At 50.5% G+C, this 13,368-nt stretch overlaps 1 protein-coding gene across 4 annotated transcripts in view; it reads right to left on the bottom strand.

Moving 5' to 3' along the window:
• Positions 1-13,368, bottom strand: part of Dnmt3a (DNA methyltransferase 3 alpha) — a 102,973-nt gene that overhangs the window by 41,600 nt on the left and 48,005 nt on the right. For all 4 annotated transcript variants that reach the window (XM_031357097.1, XM_031357096.1, XM_031357099.1 and 1 more), the window contains exon 4: positions 3,659-3,926. In XM_031357097.1, the coding sequence (XP_031212957.1) occupies positions 3,659-3,926 (268 nt within the window). The remainder of the gene's footprint in view (positions 1-3,658; positions 3,927-13,368) is intronic.

Genomic DNA, 13,368 nt, shown 5'->3' with positions numbered 1-13,368 from the left:
TTAATATAAGCATGGTTACTGGTCCATATTAGTCATGCTCAGTCTGAGCAGGGCAGCCTTCTGCTGATTCTCACCCACTCCTGTGTTACCAGGTTTTATGTATCTGGCCTCAAAGCTATAAGAAGCCAAGAATGACCTTGGGCTTCTGATCCTTGTGCCTCCACCTACCAAGTTCTGAGACTACAAGTGTGAGGTACCACACCTGGCTTCCCTATTTTCTTCCCCATAAGAAAAGCAGAGAAAAATCAGGTCTCCCTCACATGGCCCAAGGCTGAAGCGAGAGGGAGGAGGGTTCTCAGAAGGCATGAGGATCTTTGAGGTAGAGCTATAGATTCTGCATCTTGGCTTCCCAGGTACTATGGGCCAGTGCTGGCCAGAGGACCCTGAGCAGTGGGGGAGAGCGCACTGTGCAGTGGAGGCAGGCACGGTGGGTTTCCAGGGAGGATGGATGGAAACTCTCTGGAAAGAGCCTTGGAATGAGGGGGACTAGCTCTTCCTCATCTGAAATGCTGAATGAAATCAGCTGAGATGCATTCATCGTCAGCTGACTGCTGGAGCTATGGGCAGACCCCATACATCAATACACAGGCCAGAGCCTCCAGGAGGCTACTGCTCACCTCTCTTGGATGTCTAAGGTCACCCAGGAGTGAGTCTCCCTCCCCAAGGTCGAATGGAAGTCGAGACTATCTGTGAGTGTACCTATCATGCTCAGATCTTGTCTGAGTCCCCAACCCAGATTAGCACCTCTTCTTGAACATTTCTTAACCTCTTAGACCTCTGGCATTTGGTCGCCTCCCTCCATCTCTGCAGATCTGTTTTGCCGGCCTAAAAATTGTCAGAGCAGGACCACTTCCTCCCCACATCCGCAGCAGCTTCCTAACCTCTCACCCCACCTCCCAGACCTTCCGAGCCACTGGGAATCTAGGTGGAAAGTCATCTGTTCCAATCACAGCCTGTCAGGTCAGCCGTGGGACGGCGGCCAGGAAAGCCTGGTTTGGCCACCTGCCACCTACTGCCTGCCACATCCTTCCCCCTGGCTCTCTCCACTCCAGTCTGGTGGCTTCTGTCAGGTCCCTGATGGCCTGTTCTCTCTCACCTTGGAACCAGTCTGTTCTCACTATCTTCTTCTCCCACTGCTCCCGTGATGGACCTCAGCACATCCCTTGATTATGACAGGACAGCCAGGGTCAGCTTAAGTTCTGAGGTCCTAGCTGCTCGTGGCTCTGGATCTCTCCCCTTGCCCAGGAGCACTGTCCTTCAAGCACAATAACACATTTGGCTCTGTTGTCATTATTTTGTGTTGTTTTGGAGAGAACAGGGTGGCCTAAAAATTGATAGGCAGAGTATGACCTAACTTTTCCATCCTTCTCCCAAATCCTGAAATTTGGGCACCATAGCAGTTACTACAGTGCTGAGGGTCTAACCCAGGGCCTAACCTAGGGCCTAACCCAGGGGTCTAATGAGTTTCTCTAGTCCTCATAGTACATTTGAAAGCACACAGTCTCTAGCCAACTGTGAGGTCCTTGAGGACAGGAGCCAGGATTCTGTTCAGGATGCTATCCACAGACCAGCACAGGACCTGGCACACACCAAACATGTTTAATAAACACTTGTTGGCTGACTGAGTGCCTAAGAACTAGAATGCAGACAGGGAAGCCCTGAAGTTAAATAAACCCTCAAGGTCAAGGAGCAGCCTTGGAGCTTTGGCTCCATCCTGCCAGGTGGGAGGGACTGTCCTGGTACCTGCCTTGGTGTGGCCCCAGCACTCTGGAGGTGTGTTGAAGGAACACAGTATCTGGCTAGGAGGGGCACTGAGCTCTCCGGCATCCCTGCCATTGTGAGCTGCAAGGATGTACCTCTGCTTCTTCTTCCCTCTCTCTGCTGAAGCTCTCTCAACACTCCTACGAGGCCTGGATAGCTCACGAGCCACACAGAACAGAGCACCAGAGCAGAGCGGAGAGCTCAAGAGCAAAGGTTAACCAGTGCTGGATTGGAGAGGTAGCCCAGTTGGCACAGTGCTTTGCCCAGCATACATGAAGTCCTGGGTTTGATACCATGGGTACAAGCCTGAGAACCATATAAAACCAGGGATGGGCAGCCACGATGGCTCAGGAGATAAAGGTGCTTGCTGCCAGAGTTTGAACACCATCTCGGGGCTTTACACGATGGAAGGAGAAAACAGAATCCAAGTTGCCCTCTGACTTCTTCATGTATGCTATAGTGACTCAAGTGCCAGACACACACACACACACACACACACACACACACACACACACACAGGTAAATAATAAAATATGCATTGTGGTTCCTGGTTGTGCAATCCCAGAACTCAGGAGGTAGAGGAAGAAGTATCAGAAGTTCGAGGTCCAGGCTAGGCATTGATAGTGCATGTCTTTAATCCCAGCACTCAGGAAGCAGAGACAGGCAAATATCTGAGCTTGAAACCTGGTCTACACAGTGAGTTCCAGGCCAGCCAGGGCTACATAGTGAGACCCTTAAAAAAAAAAAAATCCATGAACAAAAAAAGTATTAGAAGCCAGAAGCCAGGTTTGGAGGCCATGAACAAGTCACTTTCTAAGTTGTACTTTCTTCCTGGGCTAATCAAACCTCTCGAACAAGATCATTTGGAAGAGTAAATAGAACAACAAATGCAAAGTGCCTCAGAGCGTGCTTAAATATTTGCTGAATAATGAATTTCAAAGTAAGTTTGGAAACCTCTTTTCTGGAAATGTTCCCTCCTCTGCATAAATATTAGGTTTGGATTCATGCAAAATAAGTTATGCCAATTAATCAATTTACTCATCCCATCATACACACTTGGAAGGAAGACTTTTTGAAATTAAAATGCACATATGCAAAGCAACTTGGCAGGGCTCAGGAGGATCAAATGTGATAATGGAGGAGGAGGTGCGGTGTAAACTGTGAAGCCCGGTACAAATGCGAGCTGTCCTCATTACTCACTTGTTTACAGCTTGCTTGGCCCTGAAAGCTCTGGCTTAACCTGAAAGAGAAAAGTGGGCGACTTTCCAAAATTCCAGGGCTAGGCCATAAAGTCCCCAGAGGGAGAGGTCTGAGCAGGGCCGTGTGCAGAGGGCTTCCTCCACCCTCCCCTCAGTGTCCACTGTCACAACCAAGTTTTCTATGGAGTCAACCAAACTACAGTGTGTCAGGCAAGGCCTCTGCACTGGGATAGGTAAACATGGCACCTGTGGTCCTCATGAGCCAAGGCAGGTCAAGTATCAAAGTAAATGGGCCAGCTGGCAGTGGAGGGAAACTGAGGTACACGACCAGCATAGGCAGAAAGGGGGCACCTGTTATCTCAGTCTAGCATCCCTTGGCGTTATGCAAATAAACCCACTGTTGCCTCTTGCCAGAGCCAGCTTTTTCTCCCCCCAACAAAGAGCCAAAACTCCAGATTTTCATTTGGAATTTCTTGATTTTTAAATACTGGCAGCTAATTTTTAAAAAGCTGTTTAGCACATTAGGTAGGCCAAGTAAACATGTGCATGTGCTGCTGTATTGATCTAGACCATTGTTCTAGACCATTGCCACAGTCCAGCCCACCTTTGCCCAGCATCCTGAAGCCTGCCATAGTCTCAAGTCTGTGACTCTTGGGAGCTCAGAGGAGCCAGAAGAGGATTCCCTGAGGCTCACTCACCCTCTCCTGCAGAGGCTCCACGGCCCTCCTTGCTTACACAACAGCCATTCTCCACAGCTCTGGAGGCTTCTGGTGGGGTCTCAGTTCCCTCTCCTTCAGCTGGGGCTCCACCCTTCTGCCCTGCAGCTGGGCTCCCCTCCTCAGGCTGGGGTTCACTCCGCTTCTCCAAGTCTCCATTGGGTAGCAGATCTGAGGTGCCAGAGTCCTGGGCCACAGGCTGAGACTTGGTGGTCACTGCTGTGTCCTTGGGGGTGTCACTGCTTTCCACCTGGAAAGATGAAGAAGGACAAACATAAGGACAAGACCTTTGAAGGTTGAAGGAATCAAGCAGGTGGGCCAGCCTGATCCTACCACCCCAGGATACCCCACTGCATTCTATTTCACTAGGACACAGACTTCCCACTTCTAAACCAACGATCCTGCAGCTGTGCATGCAGCCCAGTTGGTAGAGTGCTTGTCTAGCAAACATGAAGTCCTGGGTTCAGTTCCCAGTACCATGTAAACCAGACACAGTGGTACACACCTGTAATCCCAGCACTCACCAGCCTTAGCCACATATTAAGTTTGAAGATAGCCAAGGCTACATGAAACCCTGCCTTAAAAAAAATAAAAGCATGGGGCTGGTGAGATGGCTCAGCTGGTAAGAGCACTGACTGTTCTTCTGAAGGTCCTGAGTTCAAATCCCAGCAACCACATGATGGCTCACAACCACCTGTAATGAGCACCCTCTTCTGGTGCATCTTAAGACAGCTACAGTGTACTTGTTTATAATAATAAATCTTAAAATACAAAAAACTAAAAGCAGGGCTGGCAAGATGGTTCCATTGGAAAAGGTATTTGCTATGCAAGCTGGGTTACCTGAGTTCAATTCCCACACCAAAGAGAACCCACTCTGCAAAACTGTCCTTTGACCCCCAAAACACTCTTGTGTATGTGCCCACACACAGATGAATATAATAAATGAAAACCAAAATAGCCAGGCGGTGGTGGCGCGCGCCTTTAATCCCAGCACTTGGGAGGCAGAGGCAGGTGGATTTCTGAGTTCAAGGCCATCCTGGTCTACAGAGTGAGTTCCAGAATAGCCAAGACTACATAGAGAAACTCTGTCTCAAAAACAAAAAAACAAACAAACAAACAAAAAAAGAAAACTAAAACAAACAAAAGTGTTCCTCATGCTCCATCATTGAAACTGGACCCCTCCTCAGGAAATTCAAATGCCACCCAAACAATTCCAGCCTGACTTCAGTTTTCGTAGCCCTCCTTCTATGTTCCCATGAAAGAGGGGGGTGTCAATGTGGTCCTCCATAAGAAGCCTTCTCTGGGGTTTGGAGGTTGGGGAGATGGCTCAGCAGTTAAGAGCACCAATTGCTTTTCTGGAGATCCTGAGTTCAATTCCCAGCAACCACATGGTGGCTCATAACCGTCTGTAATGGGATCTGATGCCCTCCTCTGGTGTGTCTGAAGACGCTACAGTGAGCTCACATACATTAAATAAATAAATAAATACAGCATTACTACTACTATTATTATTCTCTGGACCCAGCCTCATAGCTTTCTGTCCCCCACAGGTTCTCAGACCAAGGCTAACCAAGGCCTCAAGCTCACAGGCCTGCCTGGAAAAACAACAGGCTGCTTCATCCCCTGGTGCCTGAGGTCAGAACCTGCTAAGGCACTGGGAGAAACCAAATTACTCTGGCTGTCCTCACATTATCCTGGAACCCCAGTTCCCTTTCAGTATCTCTCAGCTTCCTGGGGAAGCAAGACAAGGTGCCAGAGCTCTGTTCCTCCACCTTGTGTGTGTGTGTGTGTGTGTGTGTGTGTGTGTTCCAGTGAGCTCTGGTCTTGCTCATATGGAGGCAAGTGGTCAGAACATGTCAGAAGACTGGAGGTGACTGATTGGTTCAGGGTCTGCTAGCTTCACAGGCTCTAGCGTGTGCTCAGTAATCCTACAGTTACATAATGCTCAGGGGTAGAAAGGGGCAGAACTGGCTCAGCGAGCCCCAGGTGAGACTTGAGCCAGGCATGGTGCCACGTGCCAGGAATCCCAGATTTTGAAGGGATCAGAAGCTCAAGGTCACTCTAAGCTACACAGAGAGTTTGAGGCCAACCTAGCTACATGAGACCCTGCCTCAAAAATCAAATCAAACAAACAAAAAGGCTCACATCTTTTTGAAAGGTAAGGTGACTATGCTTAATCAACAGGTACTCTGCCTGAGTCTTTTGTTGTTCTTTGTTTCACAGGGTCCTTTTCAGCCCTCACCCTCATCCCCAAACAGGGTCTCAGCATGTGGCTCTGGCTGACCTTGAACTCAAGGAGATCAGTCTGCCTTGGCCTCCTGAGCGCTAGAATTAAAGGTGTGAACTATACTCCCTCCGTCTTTTTGCTCTGTCTCAGGCTAGAGAGATGGCTCATGGTCAATGGCTCTCGAAGAGGACCTAGGTTCAATTCCTAGCAATCCCATGGTAGCTTACAACTAGAACTCCAGTCCCAGGGGTCCAGTGCTCTCTTCTGACATCCAGAAGGTACCAGGCATGCACATGGTGATCACATATACATGCTGGCAAAAATTCCTATACATAATTAAAAAACAAACACAATAAAACAAGATTTCACATAGTCTAGGCTGACTTCAAATAAACTGTGTCTGAGGCTGGCCTTGACTCCTGATCCTCCTGCTCTGTGTGCCAAGTGCTGGGATGGCAGGCATGTGCCTCTTTAGACTTTTAGTCCTCTTTAGACTTTTCACAGTCGCATGTAAGTTACGTGTTTATCCACAGTCACACACACAACGAGATCCAAGATCGTGTTTTATCATGCTACCCAGAAGGTACTAGAACTTGCTTCTCCCCTGACAAATACAATGGCATCTCTCTCCACACCCACACATATGGCTCTCTCTTCTGCTTAGTGGATGCTCTGTGACTCACATCAACTGTGGGCTCTGGGGCTGAGCTGCTTCCTACTTAGTGAGCCCTATGACTTCCAGTTCCCTATAGCTAAGTATATCTGTAGGGCAGTCCCAGGGGACTGAGTATAGAGAGAAATGCCAAGCTTGCCTCAGGAAGGCGCAGTACCAGCACATAGCCTGAGAGGCACAAGCTGCTGGCCCTCACCTCACAGCCTCCATTTCATGTCTGGGATGGGAACTGTGAGCTCACTGCTATCTGGTGAGGATCCCTAGGAGTTAGCAAACCCAGGGTCTGACTATGCCACCTTCTGAGGGGCCCAGCAGTTGGCCTATAGATCCAGCAGTCTATGTTTTAGGCTGTCCATCTGCGAGAGAGAAAAAGCTGAGGAGCTGCACTGTTGCATGCCTCAGCAGCTAAGGGTTCCGGGAGGCTGCAGCACAAAGAGGAAGTGCCAGGTGGGAAAGCCTCCACAGGCCATGCCAGGCTGCTGGGCAGCTGCATGCAGAAAACAGGAGCAAATAGATGACCACCCATGTCCTTTATTCCCCAGCCCCCATGCCATGTGTCTGACCCACTTCAGGGAGGAAACTGCACCTTGCACCTTCCTCTGTCAGTCCACCACTCTGCAGGGTTGAGGTGAGTCACGCATGAGAGAAGGTCATGCCTCACTGCCCTGGTGGACACTTTCCAGGGACCAGTGGTACCAGGTACCACAAAGGCAACGTGTACTACAGGGAGGTGGGCAGGTTGCTCTCTCTTAGCCACTTGCTGCCCCTACAGAGCTGCCGGAGATCATCTGAGAGGCTTATTTCTTGCCTAAGGATCATACAGCCTCCTCACCCAAGGACTCACTTCCTGTTGATACCAGCTCCATAGCCCAGGGAGCCCAGAGTGCTAGCTCTCTGCCTGGCCACAGTCTTTCAAACATACTGCACAGGTGCTTCCCCACCAGCCCTGCCAGAAGGAACCCCTCTGCAGTAGCATCAGACACACCCAGAGGTGGGAGCCAGTACACAGGTGGATGAAGATATGGGAATCCACCACACACTGAGCCTACGATCAGCTCAATGGCTGCAAGGCCCACCCCTTCCCATTGTCCCACACCATCCCTCACCCCTCCCCATTTTGGTGCTGGGAATTAAACCCAGAGCCTTTCTTCTGTGTATTATGTAAATGCTACCAGGGAGCTAGATTCCTGCCCCACCACCATCAAGCCCTCTTCCTAACACCCCTATCCCCTCCTGCTTGAGTATGGTTCCTATTTTGTCTTGTTTTTTGAGATTGGGTCTCATCTAATCCAGGCTAGCCTCATGTAGCCCAGGCTAATCTTAAATTCCTGATCCTTACCTCCCCACCACTTGCCCTCTTGAGTGCTGGAATTACAAGTATGCTCTGTCACACTCGGTTTATACAATGCTGGGGTGGGACCCTGGGCTTCATTTGTGCTAGGCAAGCACTCTACACAGCAAACCACTCCATTTCCTTTGAGTCAGCCACTGACCTGAGGTTCAAGTGAACTCATGACTCCTACACCACAGCTGACCCGTTTCTCCTTACCCTACAGAACCCTGGGCTAAGCATGGCCTCTCCCTAGGGCTCTTGGGACCTGAACAACTGGGCAGAGTAAATCCACCTACAGAAACTACCCAGAGTAAGGAGTCCAGACTGTAGTCGATGGACCAAAGTAGCCTTCCAGTTTCTGGTGAGGAGTTGGGGCTTACTAAAAGAGCATTTCAGGGGCTGGAGAGATGGCTCCGTGGGTAAGAGCACTAACTGCTCTTCCAAAGGTCCTGTGCTCAATTCCCAGCAACCACATGGTTGGCTCACCTGCCATCTGTAATGTGATCTGATGCCCTCTTGTGGTATGTCTGAAGACAGCTACAGTATACTCCTATACATAAAATAAATAACCCTTTTTAAAAAGAGGGGGTGGCATTTTGAGCAGCTAGGTCTTCGAGTCTGCCTTGAGTCCTTCCCCTCCCCTGTCCCTATCACCTCCAGGACTCCTGGAACACAGGGACTTGGTTTGAGCCAGTTGGATGAATCACAGAGCAGGACCACAGCACCACTCTATAAATATTCCCAATGGCCCCATTAACGACAAAGACTAAGTTCAAAGTTCAAACACCCAGCTCATGAGCCCAGAGGGAGCTCTGGCCCTGTGGCCGAGTCAGAGTGTCACACCAGCTGTTTCTGTTTGCTTTACTTTGACAGTGCCTCTGAAGAAGAGAGCCCTGTCCTGAGACAGACATTCCATGGGTCACTGCCGGCCATCTTAGGCGGCACGGAGCACAGCTGCAGGAGACAGCATCAGAGAGGCAAGAGCAGCAGTAAAGACCTTCTCTTCTGCAGAACTAGGGGGAGGGATGCTCTGGATGTGTCACTAACATCCCAGAATTCATTCAGTCAAACCAGGTCCCTTTGCCATCCATTGTCTGCCTCCCCCTCCCAGCATGCATCATTCTGTGTCTGTAAGCCCCGGTGTGCCTATGCTCAGCTCTCAAAGCCCTCAGCACAGATGGCAGATGTGGAGAGCTGCTGGGTCCAACTTCACCCCGAGGACCGGTACAGTCCACCTTGGCTTGCAGCCCCAGAAGTTCTCAGAGTTTGCTGACCTTTGCCCTCTGCCAGGAACGATCCTATCCCTGTGTCTAGACAACTCTCCCCTGCCTCCCTGATGCCCAGCACCCTCCTCAGCCTTTGCTTCGTGCAACACATTCTGAGCACAGTTCGTGAGTGGTTCCTGCCAGGGAAACACCACTGCTCCCCTCAGGCAGGACATTTGGCAACGTGGCTGGAGATTGGTTTGGTGTCACATGTCACACACTGGCAGCTCGTGGATACAGGTCAAGGATGCTGTTACATGCTCTGACATCTACTTGTCTAGCCTTAAGGAATACATTAAAAAAAAAAAAAAACTAACAAAATTCTGCGGTAGCTGGCTGTGGTGTGCCAGCCCTACAATTCCAGCGCTTGGGAGACATAAGATGATTGCTACAAGTTCAAGGCCAGATCTGGGCTATGTAGGGAGACCTTGCCTCAAAAACTGACAGAATAACCCCCCCAATCCATGATAAAGTATATACAAAATTTGTCTTTTTAACCATTTCGAAATATACATCAACTACTACATTCATGTTCTATGACCCCACACAGAAGTTCTGCACTCCTGAAACGGTAACCCCAAGCCTACGCCTTGCTCCCATAGCCCTCACCGTATAGATGACAGATGTGGACAGCTGTTGGGCCCAGTTTCATCCAGAGGACTGGTGGTGTCCACTGTGGCATTCCCTCCCCCTCCCCCTCTAGGCCATACTGTTTATGGAGTTCCCACTCTCCATTCCAGCATTCACCATGCCTCCCCTCTGGACTGTGGGCTCTGCCTTTCCTTTCTTTGCCCCAGCATCCTAGCACCCAGCAAAGAACCTGGCATCCACTCCTTTATAAAATCAATAAACTTAATTATCTCAAGGCTCCTGAGGCAATATGTGGAGTCCCAGCTCCTCTGAGGAAGATGGCTCCAAGGCTGGCCTCTGCTCACACACACCCCTCATACTCCTCAGCAAAGCTTCCAGCGTGGCCCAAGTACAGGACAACCATCTAAAGGACAGTCACCTCCCCGGCTGAGCCTCACTCACAGGAAAGTAAGCTTTACGGTGAAAAGAAGGGCAGCCCCCACCCAGTTCAAGGGGGAACTAGGGGTCAATCAAGGAACCTTCTGCAGGGGCCTGGCTAGACTCTGACCAGTTCCAAGCTCCTGCCACACACCCCATGCTCCAGCTAACTTTGCTGACCCATCCTGCCCCAGGTGAGGCCATGCCTCTCAAAGCAAAGACAAGGGTCACAATCCCCATGGGGATTAAAGGTACTATGCTCATCCTACCCCACGTAGTGTGACTCCAGAGTCTTTGCCACTCTCTGTTTATCCTGTCCTTAGCCTTGTGCCCCCACACTTGGTCATCCCCTGACCTTCCCTGGCTTCCCAGATGATGTCTTTTCTGAGGTGGAAAGAGCTGCTGCGGGTTGCATCTGTTACTTTTCTTACTGAAAACAAAACAAACAACAACAGCAACAAAGAAACACCTGACAAAAGCAACCTAAGGAAGGCAAGGTTCATTTCAGGATGCTGTCCATCACAGCAGCAGGAGCTGGAGGCAGCTGGTCGCGCTGTATCACAGCCAGGAAGCAGAGATGAGCGTCAGCACCCAGCTTGCTCTCTCTCGGTTTTTATCCATCTCAGGATCGCGGCACACGTCATGGTGCTTCCCTCCTCCTGGCTGGCTCTTCCGACTTCAGTGAACCCAAACTAGCAGCTCTCACAAATACACCCAGAGGTCTGTTAGTTAGATGACCCTCAGTCCTGTCAGGCTGGCAGCCACTGTTAACCATCACATGAACACCGTGCCCAGGTGAGGGTGAGAAAATGGAACCAGGTCAGCTCTCCTAAGGTAACATGCACTGGCCCGTGCTGCATGGTAGAAGAGAGGCTGGTGTGACTGGACCCTGAGGAGGACCTAGCAGCTGAGACCAACGTATCTGAGATCATTGTTAGAAGTGGCTCTAAACTGTGTGGCTCTAGCAAGGAGTCAAGATAGAGCAGAAATCAAGGTGGCTTTTTTTTTTATTCTTTTAAATTCACTGGAATAGTCTCCCAGTACTACCAGCTACGCAACCCTGCCCCCCAACCAGTGCTGGTGGGGAACCCAGCATGCTTGGCAAGTGCTCTACCACTGAGTTCCACCCCTAATGCTAGGAGCAGCCATCTACAGTGATCTCTAGCAACTCTACTGCAGAAGGTCTCTGACAACAGCCCAGACATTGTCCCTTTGTGCCACTGCTGGGGCCTGGGCTTCTCCTTTCATCCCTTCATCTGACCAGTGAAGGTTGCTCTGCTTTTCTACACCCTCGCCAGCTCAGGATTTGCTTCTTGCTCCATGCTCCCTTTATTCCCATCCCTTACAGGACACGGAGTAAGAACACAAAGTGTGATGGTGCGTGCCTATCAGGAAGCTGGGTACAGTGACATACACGCCTTTAACCTCTATACTCAGAAGGCAGATCTCTGTGAGTGTGACACTAGTCTGGTCTACACTGTGAGTTTCAGGACACCCTGTCCCACAAATAAAATAAAATAAAATAAAATAAAATAAAATAAAATAAGAGTAACCCCCCTCAGGTCTCTTGCATACTATCTTTCCAGGTAAGACTCGTTTTCAATGAAACCTTGGTCTACAGGACAGGCTGGCAGGCTCAGGGCCTGCCTCCCAACCCCTATACAATAGGCCTGCCCCACCTTGCTCAGCAAGGCCTCAGCAGGACCTGCCATTTCCACCTTGGTTCCTGCCCTCCTTTAGGGGCCAGGCAAGCCCCACATTTCCCAGTAGATTTTCCTTGGCTTCATTGACCCTCAAGGTCTACAGTGGTGACACACCCCCCTACTGCCACCATTGGTCTTCCTCAGAATTTTCTTCATGGTCAGGAGGGCAAACCTTCAGGCAGAGTTAAATTCCCATCCCAGCTCTATCTTCCTCAGGCCTTCTGGAAGGCCACTGCTGGGGTGTGACCAGGAGCAGCAGCCCAGGACTAAGAGCCAAAAATCATGGGGGGATCAGCCATCAAGTCTCCACTTAAAGAGCTAGCAAAGCACTGGTCTAGTCAGGGAACAAGGAGGGGATTTAGTTCTGTTGGAGAAGAATCAAATGACTCTTAAGAATGGAAAAGTAAGCCACACTGCAAAGCCCTGGGAGCCATAAAACTGCCCAGGCAGCTGAGGCTCAGCCCAGCGCTGCCTGGCTTCCCCTGGCTTCTGCCCTTCTGCCCTACAGCACTGCCCTCTGGAACCTACTCCCTCCTGGCTGTGCAGGAGGCTGCTATGGAGTAAGGAGCCCAGCCTGGCTCAGCCGAGAGCAGCGCCAGCTCCCACCCACTCCTCCTCCCGCCCTTGCTGGGTTATTCTTAGCAAGAGTGACCTCAGAATGCTCCCTCCAAGCAAAAATAACCCTGGAGGAAGTTGGTGGGTATAAATCCCCACTGATATGCATGCCGCTAGCAAACGGACCTGCCACCCCCACCACCCAACCTCAGGGTCTGGCGGGCCAAGGCAGAAACTGTCCTTCTGTTGCCCCAGCTAGAACCACCCGCAAAGAACAAAAACCTCTGCAGAGCTGTCTGGGCTTGTGACCATGCAGGAACCCGCCTTACACAGCTCCACTAGTCACAGTGCAGGGTCTTCAGGAGCTGGTGAGCAGGGAACCGGCCCTTTCTTTCCACTGAGCGGCACACACAGGCCTGATTTCACATGCTACATGCCAGTCTCCTCCTCCCCAGCATAGGCACTGGCCAGCCCACAGGCCCTGGCCTAGGTGCCAGCTCCCTTCCTAAGCCCCTCCCAGCTTAGCAGCTGGCTTCCTGTTTCCTGTTGCCGGCAGTATCTTGGCCTTCACCAATGCAATGCTGCCAGCTCAGCAGGCCCATGCCTACTCTGAAGCAGGCTCATTTCCCAGACCTTGGACCACCCCAGCCTCCCCAACTATACCTGGATTCCCGGGATTTGTGTCAAATTCTTCCTCAGTTATATTTTCTTTCTTTCATTTTTTATCTTTGAGAGAGGGTCTCACGTGGCCAAGACTGGCCTTGAACTTGATGCATTGACTTCTGATCCTCCATGTCTCAACATTATAAGCATGTTTATGTAGTGCTGAGAATCAAAACCAGGGCCTAGTGCATGCATGGCAAGCACACTACCAACTGAGCTACACACCCAGATCTCAACTTTCTCTGTATGGTTTTTTTTTTTTTTT

This window comes from Mastomys coucha, unplaced genomic scaffold (assembly GCF_008632895.1).
Source record: "Mastomys coucha isolate ucsf_1 unplaced genomic scaffold, UCSF_Mcou_1 pScaffold6, whole genome shotgun sequence".
In the NCBI taxonomy this organism is placed as follows: domain Eukaryota; kingdom Metazoa; phylum Chordata; class Mammalia; order Rodentia; family Muridae; genus Mastomys; species Mastomys coucha.
The sequence above is the reverse complement of the archived record's forward strand: the minus strand, read 5'-3'. Positions and strand labels throughout refer to the sequence as shown.